Source organism: Coturnix japonica, chromosome 4 (genome assembly GCF_054131305.1).
Source record: "Coturnix japonica strain WE chromosome 4, WE-NBRP24, whole genome shotgun sequence".
NCBI classification, from domain to species: Eukaryota; Metazoa; Chordata; class Aves; order Galliformes; family Phasianidae; genus Coturnix; species Coturnix japonica.
Window position 1 is genome coordinate 63,731,814 of NC_140666.1, and position 16,984 is coordinate 63,748,797.

General features: G+C 36.0%; 1 protein-coding gene across 4 annotated transcripts; it reads left to right on the plus strand.

The window, feature by feature from the left end:
* Nucleotides 1–427: 427 nt before the first annotated feature.
* Nucleotides 428–16,770, plus strand: LOC107313680 (coagulation factor XI-like). Of its 4 annotated transcripts, none has more exons than XM_085545291.1 (15): nt 428–572; nt 1,332–1,390; nt 2,623–2,785; nt 3,395–3,501; nt 4,642–4,801; nt 5,363–5,472; nt 8,444–8,603; nt 9,483–9,599; nt 9,681–9,840; nt 9,924–10,039; nt 10,396–10,570; nt 11,463–11,638; nt 11,938–12,033; nt 14,318–14,457; nt 15,987–16,770. In XM_085545291.1, the coding sequence occupies exons 9-15, from the start codon at nt 9,707–9,709 to the stop codon at nt 16,140–16,142; spliced, it is 993 nt and encodes a 330-aa protein (XP_085401417.1). In that variant the 5' UTR covers nt 428–572; nt 1,332–1,390; nt 2,623–2,785; nt 3,395–3,501; nt 4,642–4,801; nt 5,363–5,472; nt 8,444–8,603; nt 9,483–9,599; nt 9,681–9,706; the 3' UTR covers nt 16,143–16,770. The 4 variants fall into 4 exon arrangements, with proteins under 4 accessions (XP_085401417.1, XP_015717623.2, XP_085401415.1 ...); XM_015862137.2 differs by having other exon boundaries at nt 436–572; nt 9,483–9,592; XM_085545289.1 differs by lacking the exons at nt 428–572; nt 1,332–1,390 and adding an exon at nt 2,419–2,532 and having other exon boundaries at nt 9,483–9,592.
* Nucleotides 16,771–16,984: the final 214 nt, after the last annotated feature.

Consider the following 16,984-nt stretch of genomic DNA (forward strand, 5'->3'; position numbering starts at 1 on the left):
GGAGGAGAATTTTTTATTGAAATATATTTTCTTTTTTGTTTCACAAATTGAAAATAATTCTGGAAATCAAAATAAGTGATTTAGATCCGCTATAATCTACATTTGACTTCTTGTTGTTGCACTTACATTTCTTAGCTGTGAAACATGCAAAAGTTGTGGTGTTGTTTTCTGGTTTCTGGCAAACTGAAGAAGCTATGCGCAGCACCTAAAAATGAAAAACAGTGTAGAAAGGGCTGCAATAAAACTGTAGGTTCTAATGCTAATAGCAAAGGCTGTATGTTGTGCACCAGAGAGTCACCTTTTTATTGTACAAGGCTTTCAAAAGGGAAATGTTCACATAGTGTAAAACCTGCGCTTTGATTTCAGTGAAGTTATATACACTCTGAAAATGCTGCCCAAGGTCAGTAACAGTGTTGACAGAATGAGCACCCATTCAAAGTAAACATCAAAGACAAGTTAACATTGCAGGCGCAGTAATATTTAGCACAAACAGTTAACAATATTATTATTTGTTGTTTTTTTTAAGAGAAACTTAAACGTTATCCACTCATACAGAACTGCTGTATGTTCAGGTATGTAATGACTGAGAGGGGACCTGATTCAGGTCAGTAAATATCTGAGGTGTGGGGGGCAAAGTGGGGAGGCTGGGCTATTTTCAGCGGTGTGTGGAGACAGGACAAGGGGAAACGGACAGAAAGTGGAGCATAGGAAGTTCCACATGAATATGCACAAAAACTTCTTTATGGTGAGGGTGACGGAGCACTGGAACAGGCTGCTCAGGGGGGTTGTGGAGTCTCCTTCTCTGGAGATATTCAAGACCCACCTGGACGCCTACCTGTACGACATGGTGTAGGGAACCTGCTTTGGCAGGGGGGTTGGACTTGATGATCTCTGGAGTTCCCTTCCAACCCCTACAATTCTGTGATTCTGTAACTATTGCAACTGATATTTTGAGGAATGTTTTCATAGACACAACGCAGTATATGTTGATCTCTGTGGATTCTGGGTGTAGTTGATTTATTTGATTATTTCTCAGCTTAAATTTAGCTTGTAAAAATAGAAACAAACAAACAAAAATATAAATTTAAAATTTGTATAGTGTGCACCAAAAGTAGTGAGTGTGAGTTATTTATTTGCTGTGTTGGCGGTAGTATTCAATCAACTACCAGGACAGAGTCGAGATTGGTGATATTCTAAAGGAATATGGGAGTACTGTTCCCCGTCTATGCAAAAATAATCACACTGCTGTGAAAAAAGTAGAAATTCCCCAAATGTTAAAAAACTTTGTTTTTTGTTTTGTTGTTGTTGCTGTTTGTTTGTTTGTTTTTTAGGATGATTTGGATTGATCAGACTTTTTTTTTAATTTTCTTTCCTGCTTCAGTTTACAGCGGTAAGTCGATATGTAATTCCTAAGACTGGTACAGAGTAACACAGGTCTTCTAGGAAGGAGAGGTTAAAAAAACAGTAATATTCAAAATTACCTGAATATGTATTTGTATGTGGAGTGAAGTGAGTAGAGCTACAGAGCAGAGAGATTTTGGACTGGGGACACATATTGTTCCATGCAACCTGGTCCCAAGAGAGTGGGGTTGCTCTCTGTTAAATCTGGGTAACTCAGAGTGGAGTGGAAGTTCCTAATTAATTTTTTTGATTCCTATTATTGGGGATGGGAATTTTTAATAGGCTTTGCTGACAGTGATTAGTATCAGTGCTGAAGCCTGCACTGACTGTGTTTTTCAGTGTCGGTATGTGTTAATGATTTACTTTGGTTAGCAGAAGTCAACTACAAAAACTCACATTGCATTTCCCTGAAACTCCCTGTGCCAAAAGATTATAACCAATGCCCAAGAGAGTTTATGTTTAGTAATGTATTAATCATTTTCTCAGTGGACAATGAGATAATTACCTATATTTTTTTAAGCAAAATCTGTTTGACAATTGTAGTATTATTTCAGAAATATTTTACCTGGTTTGAAATTCAAGTAGACTAAAATCTTGGAAAATTTCTGAGAACCCCGATATTTTTAATGTTCAGATTTCCTATTAGTAAAATATTAACTTAAAAATATATATATTAGCAAATTTTGCAAACGTTGCCAGTAATTCCTTACTGTGTCAATTTTTTGTTGATATATTTTACCCTTTGCAGGAGACACTGAATTTTTTAGTACGGATTATAAACATATTTACCAATAAATTTTGCTTGCAATATTTTAAAATTGTAAAATCCAATACGTTCTTTGCATTTGTTTTAATCTTAAATAACTTTTGATACAGTATGGTATCTTTATAACGACAGATAAAGAAGTTATATGAAATTTTTTCAGTTGGTTTTCTTCTGAGTCTGTAAAAATCAAATATTTCCTCTTCATCTTTTAGCTCAGAAAGAGAAGTTCTGTAGATACAATAACAAAAATTAGTGTTTTTTCTACCAACTGGGAGGGGCAAATACAAGGAGTGCGTGTGCTCCTCTGTGAGGCCAGTCCACTTGTGCTTTAACATGGAGATCAGATCTTCTCCTGCCAAGGCGTGGTAAATAAGGGGCAATGTCTTCACCCTCTCCTGGTGAGTTGTCCACACCCACATCTCTGATAATTTACTCATTTTGTTATTTCATGTCAGCATGTGTGACGCAGATCTATGAAAATACATACTTGCAAGGAGGAGACCTCACTATGGTTTTCACACCAAGTGCCAATTACTGTCAAATAGTTTGTACTTACCATCCTACCTGCTTGCTCTTCACATATTTGCCAGTGACATGGACTAAAGATCCTGCACAGAGGTAAGTGTTCATATTCTTGTGGCTTCTTGCTGTGATCATTTTAGGAACTTGGTAGAATTCTGACAGAACACAGGCATGCAGTGAAGGTTACAAGGTTGCTTTGGAAGACTAAGTCATGTAAAACTGATGACATAAAAGAGTATTTGCTGAAGTCTGAAAGATTGAATTTGGCAACATCAAATATTTCATGCTTGCTTACCAGTCCCTCAAAGAAAATAGCACCAACTGTGCATTCTTTCCTCCATGCCACTTGTTTACTGTTGAGGGACAATGAGGCCAATTTCATGTTTCCAGTTGTCACTTCTGTTACTCATCACCCCATCCACTCTCTTTAGCATATTTTTCTTTCAACTAAGAGATTAGGAATTTCAATAGCCTGAGGCAAGGCTGCCTTCCTTCTCTGTGCCTGCTGTGTTTCTGTCCCCAAACCCTGTTGGTCCCACACACCACGTGCACTCATCTATCGTCAAACATGATTGTCTTTTTTAAAACTGAACTTGTTTTCATTTTCATGTTGAGGAATAATATACAGCCTGTGTTTTACTTGAGAAACAATGAGGAAGTACTGTGTTACACTCCAAAACTGTGAGTTGCTCCCTTTTAAAACAGGTTCTCCTGCTACTTAAAAGACAGTGATACTGAAATGCTACCGAAAGTGAAGATGGAAGGAGCTATTTCTGGACATTCTTTAAAACAATGCAACATCAAAATTAGTGGTAAGATACAGTTATCCATAAGTATGAATTCTGTGTTCTACATCACACTGGAGATGTATTAGAGAATCAGCATTTTGAAAATACGAACTGAATCAGGAGGTGGCCAAGCAGTGGCTTGTATGTCTTTTGCCCTATCTCTTTCAAACATAACACAGAAATCCATTGCTGGTTTCATCCTCCAACCCCAGCTATCCTCCAGTGAGAATTCCCAGTCAAGGCAAACTCCTGCTCTCAGGGATTCATTTGCTAGAGACAAAGGTGGGAGACATTTAACTGATACCTCCAGTTCCAAAGATTAATTTAAAGAGTTAAGTGGGTCTTACTTTATATGAGTTTTCCACTGCAGTTATTGACAGATTGGTTGTGTTTACTTCTGATTGGTATGTGTGTTCCAAAGCACTCAAGTCTTTTAGAATCCTTTTTCGGTCAGCTTTCTGTCACATTTATATTTCTGCATAGATTTAGACCAGAATAGTAAGTTTTAATGGGATGTTATTTTTCCTATTCTTTAGATAATTTATGTCACAGGAGTTACTTCAGAATCATGCCAATGTCACTAAAATAAAATATCTTCATATGTGTTTAAAAGCCCCTCTAGTGGTTGGCTGACTCGTGTTCCGTGAAGAGATCATACTGGCCAAGATGTAAAACCTCCATCCTTTGTGGAGAAAGTATTTCAAACTCCATGTTCAGAGTCCTCCCTCTGTGGAGTATAAATTGAACCTCTGGCTCAAACGGGAGACAGCAATTGCTTAGATGGACAGATTTGGTATTTTGAACTGCTGTATAGATTTGGAAATAGAATAGTATACATTTTAGTGATGGTCCTGAGTTTTTTCATGATTAACCACACTGTGGTCTTGGTGTGGATGAAGACAGTGCCAAAGTCTGTTAGTTTTTACTCTGACATGTTATGCCTGTACTTCTGATTTATCTTTGGGGTTTTTTTTGTTGGTTTTTTTTTTTTTTGTTTTTTTTTTTTTGTAAAAAAATACATGCAAAATACAACTTAACAGAAGTGATCACAGGAAGTGACATCAGGATAATGGCTGTGTCTTATGAACTGCTATATTTTTTGGGGAAAAAAGAGTATGAGAATGTTTCTGGAACTCTATCTATTCCTTTTTTTTTTTTTTACAGCTTGCAGTCCAGATGTCTACATAGGATTGGATATGCAAGGGGTAAATTATGACATTAGTACGGCTCACAGCTATCAACAGTGCCAAAAAAGATGCACCAATGACAAGCACTGTCATTTTTTTACATATACCCCAGGAACATTTCACAATGCAAGCTTTCGGTAAATACACATTTGATCCCTGTACTTAGAGGGTGCTGTTGTTTGGTACAGTAAATCTCAGGACAGTCAGAGGTGAGAGAATTTATTCTAAGAAATGAGTTGTTCCTTGATTACTTGTAATGTTTATTCAAGCTTATAGTTAGGAAAATATCTTCAGTAAGTTAGTCCATTGATAAGAAAGGCAAGCTGGATTATCATAGAACTGAAAACAATTTAAATGTTCTAGAGATATTGAAATGCAAATTATGTTGGCAACTCTGCAGTGGTATTGCTCTGTCAAATCTTACTCTGCTTATTGCCCTGAAAATGGCATCATTAATGCAGCCAGGGAAATTCTTTCATTTGTACTTGAACTATTTTTGAGGTGTCAGCTTGCTTGATTTTACCAAATGTTATTCAGCTGCATCTGTTCCTTGTTTGAACATTTTTCTGGAGACTGGATGATGCTCAGGTCCATGAGCAAAGTGGGCAGTATGGTAGGACTCGTGGAAACAGAAGAATGATGTAGACTAAAGAATATGACCTGTTGCCTTACTACTTTCTTTATTTTTTATCACTCAGTGAAAAATGCTTCTTGAAACATACCAGTTTAGGAACTCCAACCAGCATAAGGGTGCTTGATGAGGTTGTGTCTGGATTCTCCTTAAAGCCATGTCAGCTTTCTGAATTAGGTAACTGCTTACAATATCTGTTGATTCAGTTTAGGTTCAAGTGTTAATAGACAATAAGGTACAGTCTCTCTAACATGCATAAATGTTTTGTGACTTAAAATAATTATAATATGAACTTATTCTTTGAAGCATAGTTAGTACTCTTAGGCACAAAGCAGGTTGTTTTTTTTTCTGTTGTACTATTCTCTTACAAAAGGTTTGATTTACTTTGATGATGTGAAGAGTTGTTTCATAAGTTAAGCCTGATGACTCATAGCATCTTATATTTGCACCACAGATACAAAACAATAAAAATAAAAATAAAAATATGACAGATAGAATTCCATCTAAGTCAAAGAACAAGAGAAATATAAATCTTCCTAAATTCTGTTAGTATACCATACATGTTTCATGAGGTTTTTAATGAGGATATGCAGCTTTGCATGAAGGCACGAATTATGTTTGTTAGTGTTTTGGATAAAAGTAATGTTATTCAGGTAAAACTCTCCAGAGTGTAAGATCAAAGCATGTGCATTATATCTTACTTTTAATTGACTGTATACAGTTTTATTCAGACTCTTCTAGTCTCACAAGGTGAATAATAATTGCAAAATATTGAAAAAGTAGTTGATTCAGATCCTAGCAATAAAGATATTTAAAGAAAAAGGAATAGTGGAGAATAAAAAAGGAAGAAAAATTTCTAAAGTGAAGAAAATTTGTTTATACTCTCTTTCTCCTTCTCCCTTGCTCTCTGAGAAAGAACAGAGAGAGGACTTTCTTCCAAACTGCTCCATTAAGATAAGCTAGTAAGACATGTATTTACTGTTAGAAGAAAAATCACAGTAGCCAGAAGCATCCTGTTGACAGACTTTGAGAAGGATCAGGGGACTGCAGCATTAGAAGTAACAATATGATATTCAGGTTTTATAAAGTGAAAAAAATCAAAGACCATTGGAGGATTTATCAAGGGCATGTGGTAATATGAAATAAGTGATCCATGAAAAATCTGAATGCATGTGAAGTTGAGTCTTGTTCCTATCTGGTTTTGTTTGTTTGTTTGTTTGTTTGTTTTGTGTGTGTCTGTTCTGTTGCAAGAAAGGCAAGGATTTAGAGAGAGAGAGAGGAAGAGAGAGAGGGAAAGAGAGAAAGAAAGAATAAATCATGAGACTATAAAAGCCTAGACAATACTATTGGATAATGAGGTCATTTGTTCAGACAGAAGTACGTCTAACAAACTAGTAAAATCTCAGTGTCATCTGCCTTGTTGTTTTCCAAAGGCCTGAAATGAGTTTACTTGAATATTTGTTCTACTTTATTTCTGACTATTTAGACTGACCAATCCTACATTGTTCGTGGTCCAGCTTCATCATTTAAAAATCAGATTCTAGCCTTCCCTTTTCAAAGCCTTTGGAATCATATAAATCCTCTGTATATATCATAAACAAAATCACCAAGAAACTGAGATTCCTTCAGTCTAAGAACACTAAATTTGTCTGTATTACGAGATTTCAATTTCCTGTTCCTTGTTCTCTTCCCTCCAGAGGCTCAGGAATGTTGACCATCTAATTTCAGTTTGTTTTCATGACAGTGTGGGGTTAAAAAGGCAGCTCTCTAAACTTTCTTGTATTCTTTGTCACTAACCTCACCCCTGAGAAATACCCAAACTCCTTTCCTAATCCCAATTCTTTGACACTAAATACATACTTTCCTTCTGAGAATGTTTCTTGCTACTTGCCCTTTCATTTTCTCTTTGTCTTTGTCTCTCTGATGTTGTTCTTACGCCCTCATGTTCTTACTTGTCCATAGCAATTTGTCTTACACTTTGCCTTTTGCAAAGTTCCTTCCTTGAGGTCACTGAATACTGAACTGGTGATCATTGAAATCGTGATTAGTATCCATATACTTCCAAATTCACATTTCTACTTTAAATATCATTTCCTTAAAATGGTATTTGTTTTCCTGAACTCTGTTTAGCCCTTAACATGGGATCTTGCCTACTAATGGTCAGAACTGATTGACCTTTATTTTCTAGTCTTCAGATTCTTTTTACTTTGCTCTTCCTGCTGTGTAATGAATGACCCCTACTGTGGTCTTTTCAAGTTTGTAGTTTTATTTTTTAATTTTTAAATCACATCATACTAGCAGAAGTCACGTTAAGAAATGCCTCTCCATTTTACTGTTTTTATTCCCTCTTTTGTAATAAGATGCTCCCAGTATGGTTCTATAACTAACTGGGTGGTGTCAGCTCAGCAGCTGTCCATTCTCAGCAGTGGAGTTTTCTGCTGCCATCAAATCCAGATCTATGGTTTCATAGTTCTACGAATGGTGCTGCATTTTTTCCCCATTTTTTTTTGCTGCATAAGGATTTTAAGTAGAAATTCAAGTGTATCATCAGAGAAGGCAAATCATTCATTTCTTTTAAACATGTTGGTATTTCCTGTGACTTCTGTATCTGTAGTCTGCTTATGGGAACTTCCCTGCCAACCTTCTGTTATTTTGGTCCTGCTATAGGGAAGACTGCACATTACTCATACTTACTCTGCCTACTTTTTGAAATAACATTCTGATTAAAAAAATAAGAGAATCACCTCATTATTTTTCACCTGGTCTTCCCGTTATCCTCTTAGGTATACAAGTTTTAATTATTTTAGGCCTTGACAAGATTAATAAGTTTTATTTCTAACTATGGATGTGTATGTAGATTTCTGTTGTTCCAAATTTAGAGCTCTCCGTATTATATTAGCAAATTTTATTCTAGCATGTAATTTGAAGCTCCCCCCACTCTAGTTCTCTCTATTAAGTTTACATACTTAAAAATGTTTTCAAGAAATAGTTTTCTGGTTTAAATGAGATGATATCTTTCCAGTTTATGAGGCAAAAATGAGGGAAAATGTAAATAAGTATGGGAATGCATAATCTGTAAACATTAACTTTCTGATATAACATAGAAGCTTTGGAATTTTGATATTCTTTTCTTGTATTTTTTTTACAGATTGTCAAATGGACATTTTTGAACATGAAGAATTTTCAGGAAGGAATGTTACAAGTTTCTTCACTCCCGACATTTTAGTCTGCCAAACTATTTGTACTTATTTTCCAAACTGCTTGTTCTTTACATTCTTCACCAAGGAATGGCAAATAGAATCCCAAAGGTGAATTTAACAACTTTTAAGTCTCTGAAAGATATTAAAACAAACAAACAAGAAAACCAAAGCAAACCAAACCAAAACAACAACAACAACCAAAAACGAATCCCACAATCTTAGCCTTTTCAATTACTGTTTTATTACATTCTTGGAAATTATTGTTCAAGATTTATTTTCTGTAAAGCAGTTTTGTTTTGTTTTGGTTTGGTTTGGTTTGTTTTTTGTTTGTTTTTTTTTTAAAAAGTGTTGCATCTGTTCATTTATAATCTCCTGTGGACAGTTCACTTGTCCTATGGTATGAGCAGGGATCTTCTACTTCAGCTGCATATCTGGTGTTCATCTGAAAAGGCATATATTCAGCAAAGAGACAGCCCTCAGGTTGTTTTGATGTCTTAAAGCTGAATTTTATGAAACTGTCTGGTTTCCTAGTAGGATTAAGTTATTTATTTGAGAAGGTTTTGAATTAAGTTTACAGGTTGGAAAGTGTTTCTTTTTAAAGACTGAAATTCTTTTGCTCATTTTTAGCAGTGAAGAGTCAAAAAGTTACAGTCCATAGAAAACAGAGGTGGAAAGAAGAATAATGTTTAATGAAACATGAAACTGAAGCAAGACTGAGATAGCATATATAAAGTTACCTTTTCTCAGTGGGTATAAATACCATACAATCTTCAGTAGTACATCCATATGACATTTCACATAACTAAAAAATCCTCCTCTATTAACTTATTGAATTAATTTTCGTATGAAATACTTTTACAGATACAAACTTTGGAAGAAAAAGTACATTTAAGAAAGAGCTTTCCCTTATCAGCACCTGAAACATAAATGCTAGAACTTAAGAAAAAAAATCAATTACTTTTTAATTACTATTTTTTTTAATTATAGAAATCTTTGCCTCCTGAAAACATCAACAAGTGGAATACCAGAGGCACTTACACTAAGAGAAAATGCTATTTCAGGTTTTGGTCTCCTAAATTGCAGAAGATATTTTCCTGGTAAACAGTAAGTTACAATAAAAATACGACACTTGAATTAATGAAATGAATAGACCTACTGATGCTTGGAATACGCTCATTCTTACAGCCTGCAATTCTCGCACTTATGTGCATATGAATTTTCTGGGAGATGAACTCAATGTCACTTACACTAAAGGACACAGAGCCTGTCAGCAGGTTTGCACAGACACGATCCGCTGCCAATTTTTCACCTACTTTCCCCTCCAAGAGTCATGCAATGAGGAAAGGTGAGATTTCTTTGGGAAGGCATCTAATGTATGTGTTCTGTATATGAAGTACAAACTGGATCTTTGCATTTATTTATTGTCAGAAAGTGCGAGTGTCATTTAAGAATGTCCTCAAATGGTTCTCCTGTGAAAATACAACATGGGCCAGGAAGGATCTCTGGATACTCGCTAAGAATGTGTAAAAAAAAGGCCAGTACTGGTAAGTAAAACTTTCCTTTTAAAGAGAGTTTTAAACTGATTTTAATACAGGAAACCTAAGCCCTCCCATTTGTTTTTCTTTTCTGAATATTGCACAGAAATGATCATGAGGCAGACCATGAAGATAAAGAGTATTCCATCAAAATGAAGTCTGCACTGCCTTTCATACTGCAAACACAGACAGTACCTTGTAAACTTCTTTAAACTGGATTTTATGTTAAAAAAAATAGTAAAGGGATTAGAATATCTGTTGTTCTTTGCTTAAGATTGGTACCTATTTGCAGGTTAGCAGTAGTCACTTTTTTTTTCTTGGTCAAATGAAAATTATCTTTGAGCAGTTTTCAATTATTTCTGTAGTGTGTATGCAGCATTCTTCAAGAAATATTAGGATAATTGGAGGGACAGACTCTTCCCCTGGTGAATGGCCATGGCAAGTAAGCTTACATGTGAAACTATCTCGTCGGAGACACCTCTGTGGGGGTTCTATCATCAGTAACCAGTGGATCCTTACAGCTGCCCACTGTTTTATGAGGTGAGTACTCAATGTAAATTTACACATAAAAATTTCATCCAGTATCTGCGATTAGTTGAGGTTCATGTTTCAGAAAGATAAATCTGTTTGATTAAAATAACTAGAACGGAGTCAACTACTTTGATATATCCAGAAGATAAATTTTAAGGTAGTCAGTTTATACTCTTAATATAATTGGCACTCCACACTTTGCCCTTTGTAGCATAGTATTGTGCTACTGATTGTGTTAATGCATCTAAAGCAGATGATAACTACAAGAGCAGAAACTTTCTCATGCAACATGAACTTTCTATTACTGTGATATCATATTATCAAGGAAAATCTGTTGTTAAGTTAGTCATTCAAAGTGTATGACATGGAATATATCAGAGATTTCTTAATATTAAGTGAAACATTTTATATTGGTCTGTAGAATTATATTTTCTATTTTCTTTTATTTTGGTGTCTGAATAGACTATACTTGAATTTGTATTTCCACCCCTATTTTGGTTACTACACATATTGTACTGGAATGAATGGAAGAATCTCTTTTACTTCCTCAAGGTTTGTGTTAGGCTCTTCATGATAAAAATAGTAAAAGCAGAGTAAAATAGAAAATGAAAGAAAGCAGATAGGGAAACTGGGTTAAAAAGGATCAGAACAAGAGTCTGACTGCAAGGGAGTGGAAAGAGAGGTATGGGGCTGAAAATATGGATAGGAAGAACAAAATAAACAAAAAGTGGAAGGAATAGATAAGAGATATCTGTTTTTAGATTTGAGAGTGTGAAAATAGAACTGGCAAGAGTGACCTCAGTGATGTTCACTGTACACTCAGAGGATGCTGGCACCTTCACAAAATTAAAACAGTACAAATCTCTGAGCCACAGGCTGACTGAGTGTCTTTTTCCCTCAGTGTTCAGAACCCCAACATTTGGCGTGTTTATGCTGGTGTTTTAAAACAATCAGAAATAAATGAGGATACACCTTTCTTCAGAGTGGAAGAGATTATTATTCATCCTCAGTATAATTCTGCACAGACTGGATATGACATTGCTTTACTGAAACTTGACAAGGCTATGAATTTTACTGGTATGTATTCTATCTATCTCAGAAGGAAATGTGCAGGATGATAAAGGTTATTTTTAGTGTGACAGTTCACAAAACCTGAGTTGTCATCTCTTAATATGTAATCACTTGGTTTTAAGGAGAATCTCATTCTGTTGGCTTTGTAAAGAAAATGTGAGGCTTCCATTTATGTGACTTATATCAGTATCTAGTAAAATGTACAAAGAGTAACATGGAGACTATCAACAGGTATTACGTATGTGCCAAAAAATCTTTTTTAGTTGTTTCTACTGGCCAAACTAATATTTGTAATCATATTTTAGATCTTCAACTTCCTATTTGCCTGCCATCAAAAGAAGAGGCTAGCATGCTCTATACTGACTGCTGGGTAATTGGATGGGGTTACAGGAAGGAAAGAGGTACAGATAAATATTTAAACAGTGAGTTCTTGTATTTGTGAAATGCACTGTGTTAAAAGAAAATTTCATAAAATATCCTCTTAATACTTAACCTGGAATGTGTTCAAAGGCTATGCAAAGAATGTGAATTTGCTCATAGCTTTATTTATGTGAATTCAAAGCAGTAATAGAATCTTAGAATCAACAATGTTAGAAAAGATATCTGGGATCATCCAATCTGACCTCCCACCTATCACCAATAATTCCCAGTAAACCATGTCCCTCAATGCAACATCAAAACCCAGGATCGGTGACTCCACCACCTCCCTGGACAGCCTTTTCAGTGCCTGACCACTCTCTTGGAGGAAAATCTTTAAACCTAACATCCAACCTGAACCTCCCCTGGCACAGCTTGAGGTCATTCCCTCCAGTCCTATTACTAGTTACATGGGAGAAGAGGCTGATCCCCACCTCACCACAATTTCTCTTCAGAGAGCAATAAGGTCACCCCTGAGCCTCCTCTTTTCTAGTCTAAATAATCTCAGTTTCCTCAGCTGCTCCCCATAAGATTTGTTCTCCTGAACCTTCACCAGCTTTGTTGCCATTCTCTGAACAAGTTTCAGGGTGTTGATGTCTTTCTTGTAGTGAGGGGCCCAAAACTGAACACAGTACTCATGGTGTGGCCTCACCAGTCCCTCTGGGTCCAGAGGGACAACAACTTCCCTGCTCCTGCTGGCAATACTATTTCTGATACAAGCCAGAATGCCATTAGCTTTCTTGGCGACTTGAGCAAGCTGCTGGCTGATGTTCAGCCAAGCATTGACTAATACCACCAGAGCTGCTTCTTTCACGCCCTCTTTTAGCTACTCTGCACCAAGCCTATAGCGTGGTCTGGGGTTTTTGTGGCCAAAGCACAGGACCCAGCACTTGATCTTGACCTTCAACTGACTGGCCTCAGCCCAGATATCCAGACTGCCCAGTTTGCTTTGTAGGGCCTTCTTTACCCTGAAACACAATGAAACTTCCTCTCAACTTGATGTCTTTTGCAGACTTACTGTGGGTGCAGTCATTCCCCTCATCCCAGTCATCAGTAAAGATAATAAACAGGAAAGGTCCCAGTACTGACCCCTGGGGAACACCAGTTATGACCAGATGCCAGCTGGATTTAACTCCATTCACCACCACTGTCTGGGCCTGGTCAGCCAGCCAGTTTTTTACCCAGCAAAGAGCTTTCTTGCCCAAGCCACAGGCTGCCAGCTTCTCTAGAAGAATACTGTGGGAGACAGTGTTAAGTCATCAGAGTCAGTGGGCATGAGTATAATTACTCCTGTAGATGGATTCTCTACATTCTGTTTTCAAGCTTTCCTGTTCCAGGTAGATGAATGTTGCAAGTTGCTTAGTTAAACATCACCATGTACACTCCCAAATATACTTTCAGTTATGCAATAATATGTTACAGATACAGATAATAGACTAATTGCTGTACAGTGGGATCTTGAATTACAGTCTGTACATAATTCATGTTTTTTTAAACATGGGATTTTATTCATATGACTTCAGAAATCAGAGATCAATGCATATCACTTTTATGATTATAAAGGTCCTTTATAAAAGTATCGATGACCTTTGTGTTTTAATAATAAGTGCGATTTGAACTCCTCTAATCTTACCTGGAGGCTGTCCAAGTAGCTGTTAATTATTAAACTCTATTACATTACATATATATATATGTATATTTAAAGAGAGTTCCCTCCTCTGTACACCTCCCCACTGAAGAGTTAAATGTAGAATCTAAAAGAATTCTATTTTCTTCTGTTAATTTGTCATAAAAGGCTGCTCTCAAATGCTTTTCTTTACATGAAATGTTCACCATCCTGTAGATAGCTAGGGTGTGGGGCAGCATACATCTGGAAACTGGGAGGCTTCAATTGTATTGCAACACATTACTAAGAAATAATTATCAATAACACAAAGCAGTGCTCTTCATGGGAACACAGGCTTTAAGACTCAATGTTCTTGAAAACAATACACATACACAGCTTCACAGCAAATCACTAGGGAGTTTTGAAACATTCCTGGTCATAAGTCAAACTGTGGCAAACAACTGTTTACAAAACATTCCAAAAAACCCAGACAACCAACACTGTTTAAAAGTTGAAAACCAATGTCATGGCTGTCTAACTTCCCACTAAAAGCAATGAACCCTGACTTTTTAATATGACCGAGTGGAGACTTTTAGAGTGTAGTTTTAACTTCTACTTTGCTAAAGCTGAACATCCGTCTGATTGTAACATCTATTACATAGGTCGTGTAGAAGATATTCTTCAGAAAGTTACTGTTCCCCTAATGTCAAAAGAGGAATGCCAGGCAAGATACCGAAAGCGCAGAATAGATGACAAAGAGATCTGTGCTGGCTATGACGAAGGTGGAAAGGATGCCTGTAAGGTAACAGAAATATGTCTTATACTGCCATATAGTTCAATAATTTGTTCAAATATATAATTGAATAACATAATAAAATGCTTAATTTTCACAAGAAACATATATTTATAAATAGATAAATAGAACTGTTTTTTAATGTGTCACTTTTACTTGCTGAAAGCATTGACAGTCAACATATATATATAACATTTATTATATAACATTGAAATCCTTAAGGATAGACTTTGTGTGCCTATAAGTAAATAAAGTCCAAGTGTATAGAGGAGGAGAGAGACCCACATACACTTTACTTCCCCTATTAAGGGAACAAAGTTAACATCCCACTGTGTGTCTCAAATTAAGAGGCAAAATTCACAGAATCACAGAATGAACTGGGTTGGAAAGGACCGCAAGGATCATGAAGTTCCAACCCCCCTGCCTGGCAGGGCTGTGAACAGCAAGTAAAGAGATCACAAAGTACAAGTTCTAACTCTCATATATTTAGGGAGCAAACCAGTATTCCTCTGCAATAGTGGAAAACTAAAGAGAGCGACTATAATATCTCGGATATTACAGACATTTCTCTAGGAACACAGATTTCCTCTGTCCTGTTTTTAATTCTTGACATGAAATCCACAAACATCCAGAAGGGAGAGTGTTAGAAATGGAAAATGGAAAGCTATAGACAACATAAGCAGACTGGTCTCTTCATTGTTAGAATTGAAAATATCGCAACAGCATGAGGTCAGTGAGCCAAGTTCTCTGCTTAAGTGTAAACTCATGCACTTATTGTTAACTTAAACATTTTAAGTCAATTATTATAGACAAAAATATAGTCAAATTAGTAAGATTAAATTCTCTGCCAAATATAGCATATATTTTAAGCATTTAAGATATGTTCTCTGTTAATGTACTTTAACCACAAATAAAAATTCTTGGAGCTGGGAAGTAATTTTTTCCTCAATACTAGTTAAGTTTTCTTTGTATGAAACAGTGCACCAGAACGTGATGATATTATATAACAATAACACACTTGTTTTGTCTCAGCAGCTCAGAACAGCTATATTAAAGAACTCAATGCTCAGAAAGATCAATTAGGAACAGGAAAAGAAAACAGAGATGTGTTTTATCCCAGGGAGGGCAGTCCATCAAACAAGATAATGCACGTACAGAACTGAGGTTTGCACACCCAAAGAAACAAACAAAAATGCTGGCAAAGTTACTATTTTTCTTACCTGTACATGTTCTAGTACTTGGGTGTTAAGCTGGCAAATACAGATAAATAAAAATAGCCAAGCAAACAAACAAACAAAAAACCCTGTAACATTGAACTGTAATGGAACTTACTTGCAATGTCTGGGAAGTATTTAGACACCATTCTACCAGAGAAAAAGAACAACTTATTTTGACACTGTGTAAAGCAACTTTGAGTGAGAGTAATTGAACTCTATGCAGTTATTCTGTTGTTAACACTGGATGATGCTGAGTGTATCATGGCTTTATTTGAGAGAGAAATATTGTTCTTTGTGAACTCTTTCTGTCCTGTGATGCAGGGAGATTCTGGAGGACCATTGTCGTGCAGGCATGAGGAAGTGTGGTATCTGGTGGGCATCACCAGTTGGGGTGAAGGCTGTGCTCGGCCCCGGCAGCCAGGAGTCTACACAAACGTTGCTGAATTTTCAGACTGGATTTTGGAAAAAACTACATAACATGAACAAAACTTACTGACTCAAAATGATGTAGAACAATAACCCTGGGAGAAATGGGATGATGTTTAATATAAAAAAAGATGTATTAAAGTTTTTTAAATGGCGTCTCCTGCTAGCTTGAAGAATAAAAGACCTGATTACAAAAGTAGAAAAGCAAAAATGAATTAACTTTACAATGAGTGAATTAAAATCAGTCGCAAAAGTAGACACTCTGATAACTGATTTGTCAGAAAATATAGTACATCTGAGCCATTGACATCTTTCATCTCTAGCATAAAATATTCTATGAGACTTGTTCTGAGAGATCAGGGATTTTTGGTTTACTGATGACCTCCTACTCTTGTGTAAATATAACTGAAATTAAAAATGATTAAGTGAAAGTATTAAAAGTCCAGGAAAATCTGGTCTTTAGTCCAAAAGTTCATTGATGACAGACTTCAACTGACATTATTATCTTCCTAATTAAATAAACTATTTCAGCTACAGAATAATATTCTTGGTTTTACCTTGATAATATCTTTCCCCTTTCTGTTTTTCTCCTTTTATTTCTTTTGTTCTTTCTACTTGTTTTTAGTCAGGTAACAAAAATATTTTGTAGCCAAAATAAACACTTATGTGAGAAGCAGAAGTCAGAATATTTTTTCCATAGTAATAAGACTTATTTCTGGATCAGAAGGGAACACACATTTTTATTTCACTTTTATCTTTGCTAGACTTGTTTCCTAACACTCTACGTTGCCTTAATTGCTGAAAATATGTTCCAGAATTCTGTTTATGATTGCCTCACAGCCACACTGGGTGCATTGTGGAGGTCTACACTGGCATTGTCTTTGGAAGTAAAT